Source organism: Atractosteus spatula, chromosome 5, assembly GCF_055471065.1.
Source record: "Atractosteus spatula isolate fAtrSpa1 chromosome 5, fAtrSpa1.hap1, whole genome shotgun sequence".
NCBI classification, from domain to species: Eukaryota; Metazoa; Chordata; class Actinopteri; order Semionotiformes; family Lepisosteidae; genus Atractosteus; species Atractosteus spatula.
The window spans coordinates 16744887-16759711 of NC_142710.1; the positions used below are offsets into that span (position 1 = coordinate 16744887).

The window sequence follows — 14825 nt, forward strand, 5'->3', positions numbered from 1 at the left end:
CGGAAATGGGCTGCAACTAAACCGAATAGGACATACACACAATGTATAAGCACACTGCTGCCTGAAAAGGCTAAACCCTCTTGTTTAACCTCGGCCCTGCACAGCTCCAAAGCACAAAGGTGGTTAATTGTAAGTGAAATTTCAGACTTCAAAGAGTGTATATTCTGCACAAACTGTAAGGTAAGGTTAGGCGACTGGCTCAGGACTCACAGCAATGAGTCTGTCTCCAATAGTCAGAGATCCTTCTTTAGCAGCTGCACTTCCAGGTACAACAGCAGCCACAAAAACACCAGCTTCCAAGCCAATTCCACAATCTGCAAAGACAGACATTTCTGTATAAACACAAGTATAGACGGAGATTAGGAACGTGATCATATTCATATCATACTCATGAATAAAGAATATATTTTTTAAAAGCCTTTGCAAAATAGCTTCTAGCAACAGGAAATTAATTTTAAAACATTAACAGAATCACACAGTATTTTGAAAAAACAGCTTATAACAGGAAATGATAATACAATTTCCAAAGTACACAATCAAGGAAACAATTTACCTTTGTGTCCAACAAGGTTAATATGTACAGGAGTGACAAGTCTTCCACCCAAAGACTTCCTTCTGCGGACAACCATGTTGATCACTCCTCCTCCAGTAAGCACGGCTTTGATGACCTGCTTCCTGTCCTTGTTAGTAAGGTCTACATCGTTAATCTTCAGTAACCAATCATTCACTCTGAGGACAGAAAGCATAACAAAATCAAAGCCTGATTCTTAAAGGCTCAACCCACTCGCCCGCATATCTACTGTATCTTTTAAACATGAAAATGTGTTAATTTACCTTAACCTTCCATCTGCAATACTTCCTTTATCCACTCTAGTCACAAATATTCCACAATCTCCAGGCAAGTATGGGTCATTTACCCCTTCTGCCACATCAAACCCAAGAGCTTTTAAATCCATGTCTTCCTGTTGAACAAACATAGTAGTATTACACAACGCGCACCAAAGCCACGTGCTGCTGTTACTGAAGTACAAAACGGCACTCAGACAAGAACATCTGAAGAAAAACTAAGGAAAAAACAATTACCCTGTCTTTCTCAAATTCGACCACTTCTGTCTCCCACTCCAAAGAGTCTGTGTCGATTGCTGAATCATGCGAGTTGTGAGCCATCAACTGCCGGAACCGGGCCTCCTTTTCCAACTGGTTCTCCATCTTTTCTCTGAGAAATGCAAATGAAAACGGAATGAAAAAATGGATTTGCCTAGAAAACCAGACATCTTTGTGTTGTTTCGTGTGGTTACTAAAGGCAGCATCGCAAAATATCAAGAACAGAGTTGAGAATGCTCAAGATTTGGAATGGAATTTTAAAGGATTAACAAATTCTAAATCCACTAGGCACTTTGATTTTTCACTTAAGTCTATTTGTCCATGTGCTGAATGCATGAACCGAAGACAAATCAACTAGGCATTATAGCATGAGCATATTTAGACGACACATTCTTGTCTTTGTATGACCTGTTTATAAGCAGTAATCTATTTATTCTTTCTTCAAGAACTGATGAACACCATGTAAGGCAAAATAGAGAAAATCTGCAGAAACGTGACGAGAGGCTGATGGCACTGATTAAAATGTTCTACACGATTGCACCAGTAGATGGAGCTCAAGGCCACTGCTGATGCTTATCCAGCTATATCATCAACAGTGCCAAGGTCAAAATCTGCTTCCGAGACAAAGGGAAAGAGGGAAGGAACGGCACCAGAGGAAAGCAAAAAACATATAAGCTGCCATCTTCAGGCTCCGTGGTGTGGTGGGGAGGGGGTATGGCCAATAAAAAAGCACTGCAGAAACCAGTGACCCACTTCAGCTCCTTGAGCTCCCGTAAGGCATCATTCCTCTGCTTCCTCATGTCATCAAGATTGCGCAGAGCCTCTGCCAGATCGCTCACCGCCCTGTCTCGCTCCCTTCGCAGGTTATCGCACAGCGTCCTGGGCAAGGGAAAGGAAAGACAACTTGTCGCTAAGGAGATCCGTCCCGCTCTGTCACATCCCCTTTAGGAAGATTCAGTTCACATCATCACTCAGGAAGATTCAGTTCTTAAGCACTGAAGTCACAAACAAAAATCTGTTGAAGAGCTAGATTTTTAAAAGCCATTAGCAATGGTGTCAGGTGGGATATTGATTTTTGGTAAATTGCCACTGGTGTGCTTTTTATAAATGCAGGCTGTCTGATGGCTTATCCTTTATTCCCGAGAACGGATGGGACACTTTGCACCCCACGTCAGCATTACCGTATACTCTCTCTTTCCGCTACTATCTTGTCCCTCTCCTGAAAGGCCCAGTCCCTCCGGCACTTGGCCACTTCTGCCTCCTGCACCGCTTCCTTCAGCTCCTGGGTCATGGCCTCGTACTGCTTCCTCAGCATCTCAATCTCTTTGTTAGCTCTCTCCATGTCCAATGTTGCCGAGTCTTGCTTCTAAGAAGTTGAAACGAAAAGGCAAACACATGGGTGCTTCTGACTGCCTGTGGTGAAATAACTTTTCTTAAAGCTTTTCTATCATAAACATGGCTGTCATTACAGCTGGAAGAGAAACTTCAAACCTTTCAGCCTAGTTGTGTGGCAGCACTAGGACAGAAGAAATAACTGAGAAGCTTTTAAAAGGGAAGATTAGTTGTTCAGTCCTCCAGTCCTCACTGAGAGCCAGTCTTAAGAGATTAATCAGGTTCAACATTTTGACAAACTATTACATGCCCTAACCTCAAACTAGAATAATGAAACATTTGCATAAACCACTCATGTAGCCCTGTATATTCACAAGTAAAAGATTTCACTGTAAAATCAACAAGCACACATTCTCCTGGAGACCCCCGGTGGAATGATGGAGTCAGTGCTGCTTAAATTGAGGAAGCAAATCTTCTAAAGATTTTTTATAGATCAAGAAGCATCTTACAGCTCAGGAATTCATTCAAAACCTTTACAGTTTGCAACCCAAAAGCTGGGGCATGTGATTGACAGTGTCTGCAAGCTGATTCAGATGCAGCAGTGAGGGAAATGTTTGAAAGTTAAGACAGCTTGTCAGCTCCAGCTACTGACAGACAGGAATGTCAGCAGAGAAAAAGGGGGTACTCATAGATAAACCGATTGGAAAGAGTCTTCTGAGGAGGCTGCTGCCAACTCTACTTTTTTACACCAGCAAAACAAATGAATGAGCCAAGGGGAGTGTCCTTCATATTGACAATGTTCAGCAGAACACAGCTGGGTTATGTATGTTATTGGTAGTGGCCTATTCTGGTATTTTCAATGAAAAACTTAATAAACAGAACGTGGTGTTCAAAATAAAGTTTTGTCCACCGCTATCGCCGAGACAGCAGAGGACGGCATTTTAAATTAATCCCACCACAGCGTTTTCGGGTGCCAGCAGTGGAGAAAGATCTCAGAAAAAAAAATTAACCAATAAGAGGCTGCACGCGAGATGAACAGCTTCATCCCTAAAAGTGAACCAGGTTCAAAAGTGACAAGTAAATGAACATTTTATTTTTAACAATAATTTTCTCAGTGAAAATACCATGACATTTGTGCATAGAGCACAAGATGACAAGATGAATGGAAAACAATCTCTCTTTGCTGCACTAGGACAGCTTAGTATGTATGAGGCCTGTTCAAATGAGGTGGCACAGAACAACTTTTTGATATTAGTTTAGTTACAATATTTTGAGATTAGTTTTGCTCTTATTCGGCAGGCTCTTAAGTGGCTCTAGACTGCAAGAGAGCCACCCTGAGTGCAGGAAGGGCCACACTGGATTCTGAACTGTCTTACTGCTGGGATTCCCCAAGCAGCGGAGTAAAACTGGCCATGTTGGGAGGAGGATGCTTGTAGTGTGGTGGAGAGGCCAGCTGGCTGGACAGCACACAGCGGGAGGAGGCCGTGCATGTAAGAAGAGCTGAACTAATTCAACAACAGCACATTCTCCACCCGTGTGGGATCGGAAAAAACCACGGAACTCTGTTTTCCCCATGAAAAACTAACGAGGATGGACATGATGGATGTTAGGGGGAAAAAAGATGTTTAATGAGATGTCAGAGTGATCATTTAAGTCACCATAAACATGCCTTTCAAAAGCATTTTAAGGAATGCCCAACCTGTCTAGCCTGATAATACTCTCGCAGGAGCTGGTCTCTCTGGATAATGGCTTCTGTCCTCTCTTTCCTGGCCACGTCTCTCTCTTCCTTCACAGTTTCAATGTCCTTACAGGCTTGATTCAGCTCCTTCTGGGCCTCTGCCTTGTCCTTAACTTCATGGCAGTATTTCTCCAGTAACTCATTTCTCTCACAGATTGCTCGATCGCGATCTACTAATGCGGAATTTAGTTCCTTAAACACAAACAGAACACAATTTTAGCCATGACTGAAGGCCAGAAAACACCTTACAGCGTTAAGGTCTTTGGCGGCTTGCTAAGAACACATGGGATAAAGCATTGGTATCAAGAATACAATTTACAAATACAATGCAAGTAAGATTAAGAAACTATGGTACCAGTTCAAGTACAATCACTGTGGATGCCCATTACAGACGGCCATATTTTTAAGAAAATGTAAACATGCCAATGCAAAATGAAATCAAATCGGGGCTTTCTATTGAGTTTACTAAGTGTAAAGGTGTCCATGTGCAATGGCCCTCTTACTTGTCGAAGTGCTTCCATCTCTTCGCTGGCCACTTTCCTCTCCGAGGACGTGTTCTTGAGCTTGGCTTCTGCGACCTCCAGCTCTGTCTGGAGCTTGTCCACCTCCTTGATGACCTGGTCCCTCTCGCTCATGATCAGGCGGTACTCGCTGAACACCGAGTCCCGCTCCTCCTTGTACTTCTCGCAGTCCTTCGCCGCCTTCAGCTGCAGCGTCTTAAAGCGCGTCGCCTCCGACTGCAGCCGCTCCACTTCCCTTTGCAGCTCTTTATTCTGGGCGGCCGCCTTGCTCAGCTCCTGCTGGACCGCCTCAAACCTGGAGGGGGGAGAAGGGTTAAGAGTGGGGAGCTGTGCCCTGCGGCCGGGCCAGGGCGTAGCTGAGCAAGGCTCCGCTGCCAAACCGGCAGGGAGATGGGGATACTGCAGACTAATCTGGTCCGCCAAAGCATTCCACCACCCACTCCCAGATACGTATTGCCGTCTATCCTGTATATTTTAAAACTGCAAGCAAATGCTATCATATCAATGCTTTTTGATTTGCACATCAGTCATCCTAAATAAAAGGTAAAAAAAATGAAAAGGCATCAGTGGAAGCTATTGTGCACGAGGCCGATCTGTAATCACCCCTCCACATCTTTCACAGCTCTTACTAAGGCGCTGGGAGTACATCAGTACCCAGGCACCCTGGCAGTCGAGCCAGCCCTAGCAGAGGACGGGCGGATGTGGAGAAAGAAGGTTTAAGCATGCCAAGAGTGACAAGCTACTCCACCTTCGCAGCGAAGACGAATACTGCTGCTGGTAGTGTATCGCCGCATCCCTTTGCTTCATCAGCGCGTCGACCTGTTTCTGCAGCCGCTGGTTCTCCTCCTCCACCTGCTCCAGCCGGCTCAGGTCAGTGTTGTGGTTGGCCACCTTCTCGTTGTACCGTTTTCTCAGGGCATCGTAGTCTTTCTTCACGCCTTCCAGCTTGTCCATCGCGGTGTCGTAGAGCTTATTGAGAATCTCCGATGACCCGTTCTCTCTCATCACCTGGAGGTGGAGAAATCACATTTGTCTGTGTAGCCTGGTTTCTGTTCCTCAGGCACGACGTTGGAACAAAGAGATGCACATCTGCATCTTCATTTATTTTGGAGTCCTTTCTTTTTAACCTTTGTGTAGTTTTAACTATAAAATAATTTGCTTTATGCAACTTGAGCAGTAGGTGGCAATATTGCACTACAATTCTTTTTCTCAAAGTCCAGATTTTGAGAAAGGTAAAAAATTGACTTATAAAGTATGCATAACCCCAACGTAAATTAAGCAGAGTCTCTAATTAGGAATATTGTTCTACTGTGTTTCCGCCACTAAAATCCCTAAAATTCTAAAATTAAACCTATAAAGCCTTGAAGGTTGTCAATATGCAGGAATCATAGCTATAAGAGTAAACCTATAAAGGTGTCAGGAGTTTTATTTAAAATAATCATATTGATGAGCGCATCCCAACATGAAAAAGCACAAGCAACACATAATGGAAGCAAAAGAAAATGGGAAAATGAAAGGACTAAATTACTCATTAAAGTCCTTAATGAACAAACAAGTCTTTCACCGAAATTTGAATATTTCTAGAGTCATGGAGCCTGTGGTGGATATGTGCAGTGTGCTGCACACAAGGCGCTCTGTCACCCACTGTGTAGAGCTTGGTGTTCAGTAGAAGGCAACGCCTTGAATCAGCAGATTTCAGATTAAAAACTGTACTATAGTGTAGGTAAATCCTCAAGATAACTAGGCAACTAAGTGACTTATATGTGAAGAACAGAAAATTAAAGTCCAATCTAAACTTCACGGGGAGCATGTGCAATTTACACAGCAAGGAAGTTTCATGCTGATGCAGAGTACTTGTAGTTAGCATATGAGCAGAGTACTATAGCACTAGGAAAAGCCTGCTGTGTTAAACCACATAAACTACTGTCAATTTTAAACTTGCTATCAAATTAACATTTAGTATCTCCACACATGCTTGAAAGAAAAAATTTACAACTAAGCTGTAATCTCCATCGAAATGATATTATTGTTTGTGCACTCCAAACTTCAAAACTCCAGGCATTTAAACACAGTCTGACACAAAAAGTAGTCGCAGTATAACACAAACCTCTTTCTATCCCAAGGTTTACAGAGATTCAATCTGTAGCTAATTTAAGTAACTGATTCTTTGTTCTGTGACTATGGATGCCTTCTGTATGCTACCCCCTCCACCTCCCATGAACTCTTCTTTTACAAAGTCCCCCCTGGAAATGTGACAACCTAACAGCTACATACAGTTCAAATCAACTCTTTCTTTCGCCCCTGCAAAGCTTTCTTGTTCTCTTCTGAACTTTAAAGGCATTAATCAAACACACAGCTTTGTTCTCTCTGAATAGAGGCTATGAACCCTGAATGAAGGGGTGAAAGAAGGGTGACTGAATCATTCTCTTAACCTTTTAGTGTCATTAAGACTACAGCAAATTAGTCATTATCTCCACAGAATCCACTGGAGAGAACAGAAAAATAGCAGGAGATTTTCTGAAACACAAGTAAAAGGTTAAGGCAAATGGCAAACTTTAAACGTCAGAAAGGTGACGTTGCACTTCAGTGTTACACCATTAACGTCTCTTTGTGCATAATTAAAGCAAGTGTGCATCTTCCGAAAGAAGAGGACCAGATGAGAACAGCTTTTAGCACTTCTTCAGTAGTGTAATAAATGTGAGCCCCTATTTTCACAGACGCTCTCCAAGTAAATGTCTATTTTTATTGCAGGTCTAGCACACTTGAAAACCAAGACAGCTGCTCTTACACACTGAAGTCTTGTATTTAGCAAACTTTTCAAAAATACTGAAATGTTCCGTGTTGAAAATTTCAGTCAGTATTTAATTTTTTTTCAATGCAGGAAATATTGTGATCTCACTATACTGCTAAATGGCCTTGTATATACAGTAACAAATTGTATCTGAGAATGTCCAAAAAGCATCCATTTTTTTAAGATATGTCTTGGTTAAAATAAACATAAATATCCACCTTAATAAAGCAGATATCACTCATGTAAGGTCCTAATTTCAAAGTAGTACTTTCTCCCTTCATCGTTTGGGTAATATAAAAGCAGAAATAAATTAAGATGGTGCATGTTAGGGATAAATTGTTAAATTAACCCTTATTGCAGTGATTATTTCCCTACTATCCTGAAAAGTATTTCACTTGCAGTACTTCATGGGAAAACAATATAATCTCACTGCACAACCTTTCATTACTTTAAGATTGAAAGCATGCTGGACCCGGTTCTGCTGAGCTATAAGCGTTGTAAAGAGCCCACTTGTTATGCCTTTAACATAAGACTTTGTGTTATTTTGTTAGCTCCCTACACACCTACATGTTATTTGTGTTCTTTGGACTCTGGCCTTCTGTCAATACCCAAAACGAGGCTGAGTCCTGGGAGACAGTGCTCTCTGGTGCTCTCTGTTGTAATTCACCGCCTTGGAGCAACATGTTTCAGCCATACTACATCTTGTAAGTCACTCAGCACTTTCGATTCCTGTCTTACATCTTACTTTTATGCACTGGCTTTATAAGTCTGCATACAAATTATCTCTACTGATTTTTACTTTGTCCCATTTTCTTGCAAAGTGCCTTGAGATTGTGCTCTTTGAAAGGCACCATATAATAACAATATTCCTACTTCTGCACTACTTCCCTTTTTTTTAGGTATAGGAGGGTTTTAACTGCCATGTGGAATGAAGGCCTTTGAGGCTTGTAAACAACATAGGGTCTTAGTTTGGTCAATTAAAGAAATTAAGTGAAAACTACCATTTCACGGCCACTTCTTCACAAGCAATTGACATTAACAGAAAATACAAGCACATGGTAATTTTGACAATACCTTACATGTGATATTAAGTGGACTGTACAATTAATCACCAATATGTATTACAGTCCATAATAAGAGAGCAATATATTAATTAAATGCCCTCATAGGGAGTTTTTGTCTTTTGAGTGTCTGATAAGTAGGGAAAAAATGAAATGTAAATCTAATAATTAAATCTCTGTGAATGAGAAAACTCTTGTTCCAAGATGCCAACTCGCATCCTTCCCTTATACTTCACTGTATTTGAAGGGGGAACTGCAATCCCAATTTCTTAGAGCAGTTCTTAAATCTCGGTAAGAAAATAAATTCATTGATGGTATTGCAACATTCTACAAATTCTAAATTAAGCACAAAATCGTGAACTTTGTGAAAGCACTGTAAGTCGCCATGTTATCGTGAACCCCTGTCTCACCACGGACAAGAGCAAGAGGTCACATGAAGTATTACATGATGTGGCCCTTCTTGCTCACTAGTCACTGTAATGACTAATGTAATGCAATGTACGAGCAAATAAGTACAGGTTGTACAGCAGACATTTCAGCTCAGACCTGTCCCAACGTATTCTAAATGCTGAGTTAACAAAACCATCTCGAAATCGAGAGCAATATTTCTATTGGATTAAAAGAGGTACATTCACAAGCCTGCCTGTTCACAACGTAACAGGGCCGGTTCACTTCATCAGAAGCTTTGCAGCCTCATTCTAAATTGCAGAATATGGCACATACCTGGAAATGGTCTATTTTGTGATGTAAATGTGAGGTTTTATAAATGTGAGGAGCAGTGGCTCTGCGGCTAAGGATCTGCGCCTGTGGCTGGAAGGTTGCTGGTTCAAATCCTGCGGCCGGTAGAGGAATCCTACTGCGTTGGGCCCCTGAGCAAGGTCCTTAACCCCAGCTGCTCCAGGGGCGCTGTACAATGGCTGACCCTGTGCTCTGACCCCAAGCTTCTCTGCCCGCCTGTGTGTCTCAGGGAGAGCAAGCTGGGGTATGAGAAAAGACGAATTCCTAATGCAAGAAATTGTATATGGCTAATAAATTGATCTTATCCTATCTTTACAAGTTAATGTGTACATTTTACTTTTCTTGCGGTTTAAATGCACCCGTCAATACTGATTCATTCCAATCCCAAAATATAAAAACAGCGCTGCAGTTTCCCCTTTTCCTCAGATGCGCTCTTTCGTATTGGAGCGCCCACTCCCCCAACGGGCCAGCATGCAGCAGTACATGCAGCCCTGGAGAGATCTACCTGCTGCTGCTGGAGCCGCATTTCTGCCACCTCCTTCTGGTCCTCGTCGTGCCGCCTCTTCAGCTCCTCGCAGGTCTGCTTCAGGTGGTTGTGCTCGCGCACCAGCTGGGAGCTCTCCCTCTTCATGGCCTCCACCTCCTCCTTCAGCTGCGACTGGTCGCTCAGGAGGCGGCTGTGCAGGGTGCTGCAAACAGGGATCCCGGATAAGGGCAGGAAGCAAGGAAACATGTTCCGGAACAGCCGGCTATGGGCATTCCAACAGTAACCCAGGTTTATGGAAAAATCTTTTTAAAAAATCATGAACACAGTCAAGACAAGTCTTCATGGCAACATCTTCACATAGCCAAGACCAACCTATTTACCACATAAACTGTGCATTTATCTATTCCTTAAACGCACAACATAAGTCTTGTTTCATATGCATACTGTAACAAATTAAAAACATGACATATGATTACTTGAACCAATTAACATGTTGCTTTCTTAATGCCTCTCAGTACTTAAAAGTTTTAAATTCTCAGTCACTTGACTTAACTACACTGGACAATTGCGAAAAAGACCATTCTTTAATGACCCTTACAGAAAGCTGATCATATTGTAATGTGTTATCACAGTGAGATACACAAGCAAAAGAATACAAAATCAGAGCAAACTTAGTCTGTGTGAAATTAGAACAGGTTGAATTTAGTGGGTAGACCTCTGTAAGGATGCCTGCTTTGATTTTTTTTCTCCAGTATTTTGAAAGAGCAGGATAACTCCATCCTTCCTTTACAAAGTAAAGGAGAAAAGAGAATCTCTTTCCACCATTAAAGAACCCTTGAGGAAATTCTTCTTATATTATTAATGAAATTGCTTTTACAAAAAAGCAAAAGATGGATGACATCCAGTCACACTGAATAAGATCTTAAGGATTACTATCAGGCTATTTTCTACTTAATACCTCGGTATAAACAACAGCTGTAAAACAGTTGCAGAAGTAGTTACTGTTTACACTGAAATAAGAGTCTATAGACAACCCCTAATGGGGAAGCTTAAATATTTTCATGATCTCTCATCTCTCTCCAGCCTCCTTTTGTGTGCTTAACAACCAGCTGCCAGTTTCTCTCAAATGAAAGTACAGTGCGCTATCATTAAATGAATCACACTGATTATTCTGTGTCTGACATACCCTCAACACCAAGGAAAATCTAAATACAAACAAAAACAGTTCAGAACAAAATAGGCAATGGAAAATGCAGGTGTGGTGACTATAACTCTGTGAAGACATAAAATATAATTGATACAGTCTGTTAAGTACAGCAGTAGACTGTGCAGCAAATGGAACATCAGCACAGATTAGGACAGTAATCCCAAGTCATGGCAAGGAACATGTAAGAGACACCCTACCAGTAACCAAAGTGTAGGGAAAATGTTTGAAAAAAATCATGAATGAAAGCAAAATGTTTGATCTTCTTCATGGCATCTAGCAGAGGTCAATCTATATGGCACATATCCTATGCATCTTAAAAGTTGCAATTATCTTCCCTTGCTTAAACGTGCAGATAGAAAGTGTCAGAAAGCTTTTGGGAGCCCACTGCTTTACTATGGCACAGTCCTCATTCTTCTAGGAGGAAAAACAACTTACAATGATATGTAAGGGATCACAATCACAGCTTCAAAACTGTTTACATTTTTGCGTCTCAACATCTTAAATTTGATTAATTTAATTTTCAAACTAGGGTAATTATTACACAGCACCACAGTACTTAAGGCCCTGCAGTAATGATGTGATAGAACAGTGCTTCTAAGACTCAGCCAAAACCTCCTTCTCTGATCTAAAGCAGTGATGCAAAACTCTAGTCTCTCAGGGACAGATCTTCTTATGAAGTTTGATCATTTTAAATCCTTACTGGGGATGCAGCACTGTTTTACAGAAAACCGCAGACCCAAGAGGCATTTGGCTCTTCAGAAGCAGAGTTGACATGCTTTATTCGGTTACAAACTACTGCTGGGTATTATGCACTGGTCTGGCAATTTCATTGTGCACTCTGAAAAGTCTTCTTATTTTTTTTCCAGTGTAGCTAATAAATTAAAAGCAACAGCCTCTGAGTTGCTGAGCTAGGCAATATGTCGAGTTTCAGTCACCGTTAGGTGAAGGAACAGCAAAGGATAAAACTATATATCAAAATATTTAATAGCAGTTGAAATAAAAGGCAATTTGCTACAGAAGAGCTTTTAGCATCAGAGTGACAAAATAGGCTCATGTGATATTATGACAACACTATTTTATGCAAGCAAGTCTGTGTTTAGTTTAAGAAAAACCATTATGATGCTAAAACTATTCTTAACTTATAAATTCAAAATAAGGAGATCTCACACTGAACAGATCATGTTGCCATTAGCATACTTTTAAAAAGGGACATGCCAACAAACACAACATCTTTTCTTTATAACTTATTTTCACATTTAACCAATCTTTTTTTCCCCAGCAGGAAACCAAAAAAGGTACACTGTCACTTGAGAATATCCATTTTATTGTATTGTGTAAAAATGGCCTGCAGTACAACATTTCAAATTTGTCTGGGGTGATTCTAGCAGAAAAGCAGGCAATTTGTTTGCAAAAAAAAAGATGCTGCCATTTGCTGCACACATTTAGACGCAGACCAACACAGAGAAGTCAGACTTCCTGCTGTGAGAGCTCAGCACAATTTACCCAGAAATGTATGTTTAACATCAGAAAGAAGTATAAAATAGTGATTGTACTTACTGGTAGAAATCTGCCTCTTTCACTGCCTCTTCACATCTCTTCAGTGTCTTAGTGTGCTGATTCTGTAGTGACTGCAGGTCTGCCATGACCTTCACACACTGGATCTTCAGATGCTCGTAATCATGGCTTGGTTTGGAATTTGGCCTGACAAGAAGCAGTATCAGAACAGGAACCCTTCTATAAAAATGTTCTCAGATTCCAGGGAGAAGCATTCATTTGTGTAGTAATGCAGAAGATAACACATCAACAGCAAAAGAAACTTGGTGAAGACTGAATCACTACCCATAACTAACACTTAACAATTCAGGGAGTTAAAAGTCATTTACTTTATTGTAACATGTCTTCAGGCCAGATGCATACATCATTGGAAATATGAGGCAAAACTCTTTCAGTGGGTATTACAACGGGTCACATTATATGTATGTCCATAATATGGACTGCCAGTCCTTTGCATAAACAAGCAAAGACTCCCAGCATATGCAGTAAAGCTTTTTATAAACTGCTCAGCAATAAAAAAAAAAAAACATATTTGCATCTGTTTGGAAATGAAAAGTGTCCTGGCTTGACTTGTTAGACTGACACTAACAATCAGAGCAGGACCAAAAGGAAAAATATCTGTAAAATTAAATTCCGCAAGCTTGAAGACGGAGCTAGATGTCCCAGAACACTGGGGCACTGGACACGTCCGCTGCACTCTCACTGCGATTAAACAAGACAACGTGCGCTTGCTGGCCTGCGCTGTGGAGAAACGCAGCGCGAGAACTGGCCGCTCATTTTCACCGAGGCAGGCCGAGTGACTCTTTAGTCTTAAAGGCGCAGAACGGCCCTCCCGACGAGAGGCCTACCGACAGTCGTCGAATGTGGTGCCAGGAGACGAGAGGGCAAGGCGCTTGCGCAGCTCGTCGCGCTCCCGAGTCACCTGGCGCAGCTGGAACAGGATGGTGTCCAGCTTTTCGCTCATCTGCCGGTTGTCGACCAGTGCTGGCGGAGGGGACGAGGCCTTACCGGTCGTCCCTGCAGGAGCAAACACACGTCACACGCTCAGCCCACGAGGCGCAAGAGGTGAAGCGCCGTCTTCCACCCCTTCTGACAGCATCTCTCTCTGCTGTGATTCAGACCAGACGTGGGTACAAAACGGGCACCTGAAACCCGTTCATTCACTGCCACTCTGAATTTCCACTGGCGCTGCAACCTATTCTTACATGCCATGGGAGTCCTGACTCTCAACCTTGGATCTTGAAGGTGAATTGTCAAGACCTGGAGGCAGTGAAGAAGGGATGAGCCGGTGCACTTAAACTGAGCTTAACTCAAAGTTTCCAATTGACTAGCAGAAGAAATGAAAGGAAAGCCCCCTGGTCTCTAGATGAGACCTGGAGTTGGGAACCACAGTCCTAAGCCATCTCACAAAAGGAAATCTTGAATTTTCATTGCACAGACCACCTTTTCATCTAAAAGCATTTATTGTATTAAGTGCAGGGCACGGGAACCAGCCGGACCAGGCAGAGTTGAAGAATCATGGCTGCAGCTGAGGCAGAGCTTTTAGGAATACAAGAACAAACACTGCAATCGAGGGGAGGCCCTTCACTTGGCGGGGAGTAGAAAATGACACCAGGATCTTTCACCTACCTATTTCTTAAAAGAAGTCAGGGTCCCGGTTTCAACAAAAGATGCTTGTTCCATACTCCCACAACACTAAGTTAAGAAGTGCGTCTTCTCCTCAGTTTTACAAGCACTGACCTGCGGTTTCTATTTAATCGAATGGGTTGTTTGTCACTTGACTACTAGAATCAGATGTGCTTGTGTCCTTCTCTGTTGAAGACTGAATTCAATTATTTTAGTCTGTCAAATTAAGACATTTCCCTGAGACCAGGAATTCATTGGGGTTTGTATCTTTTTAGTAATGTGGTAATCAAAATTGTACGTAATACTCTAAATAAGGCATTACTAGTGGATCGCTCTAGTATCTTTGTCTAATTTTAACATAACATGCTCCAATTTTAATTATATGTTTTTAACTGTATATCCTAACATTGTTTACCTTTTTATTGCTTCACCTGCTGTCTAGAAGGCTTTAGAAAAAGTCAAAATGAACACCATTTTTTTCATGCTCTTGTGTTTCCCACTGCCTTTGTTTTTTCTACCTGCATGTAAGACTCTGCACTTGTGTACATTAAATGCCATCTGCCAGGTGTGTGACCGGGCTTTTCTCTAATCTTGGATTTCATCGACAGTGATGCAGATTAAAAAATTAGCTTTACCTTCAGAAACATCTGCCCAACAGCACAAGCC

The 14825-nt window shown here is 41.8% G+C and overlaps 1 protein-coding gene across 5 annotated transcripts in view; it reads right to left on the reverse strand.

The window, feature by feature from the left end:
• Positions 1–14825, reverse strand: part of dlg5a (discs large MAGUK scaffold protein 5a) — a 59376-nt gene that overhangs the window by 17028 nt on the left and 27523 nt on the right. For 4 of the 5 annotated variants that reach the window (XM_088916826.1, XM_088916822.1, XM_088916824.1 and 1 more), the window contains exons 3-14: positions 13382–13550; positions 12537–12680; positions 9791–9974; positions 5444–5703; positions 4678–4990; positions 4136–4366; positions 2286–2470; positions 1858–1983; positions 1084–1216; positions 835–962; positions 554–729; positions 211–314 (exon numbers count right to left, since the gene is read on the reverse strand). In XM_088916826.1, coding sequence (XP_088772952.1) covers positions 211–314; positions 554–729; positions 835–962; positions 1084–1216; positions 1858–1983; positions 2286–2470; positions 4136–4366; positions 4678–4990; positions 5444–5703; positions 9791–9974; positions 12537–12680; positions 13382–13550 — 2153 coding nt within the window. Of the gene's footprint in view, positions 1–210; positions 333–553; positions 730–834; positions 963–1083; positions 1217–1857; positions 1984–2285; positions 2471–4135; positions 4367–4677; positions 4991–5443; positions 5704–9790; positions 9975–12536; positions 12681–13381; positions 13551–14825 lie in introns of all 5 variants that reach the window. The other variant, XM_088916821.1, reaches the window with a different exon arrangement.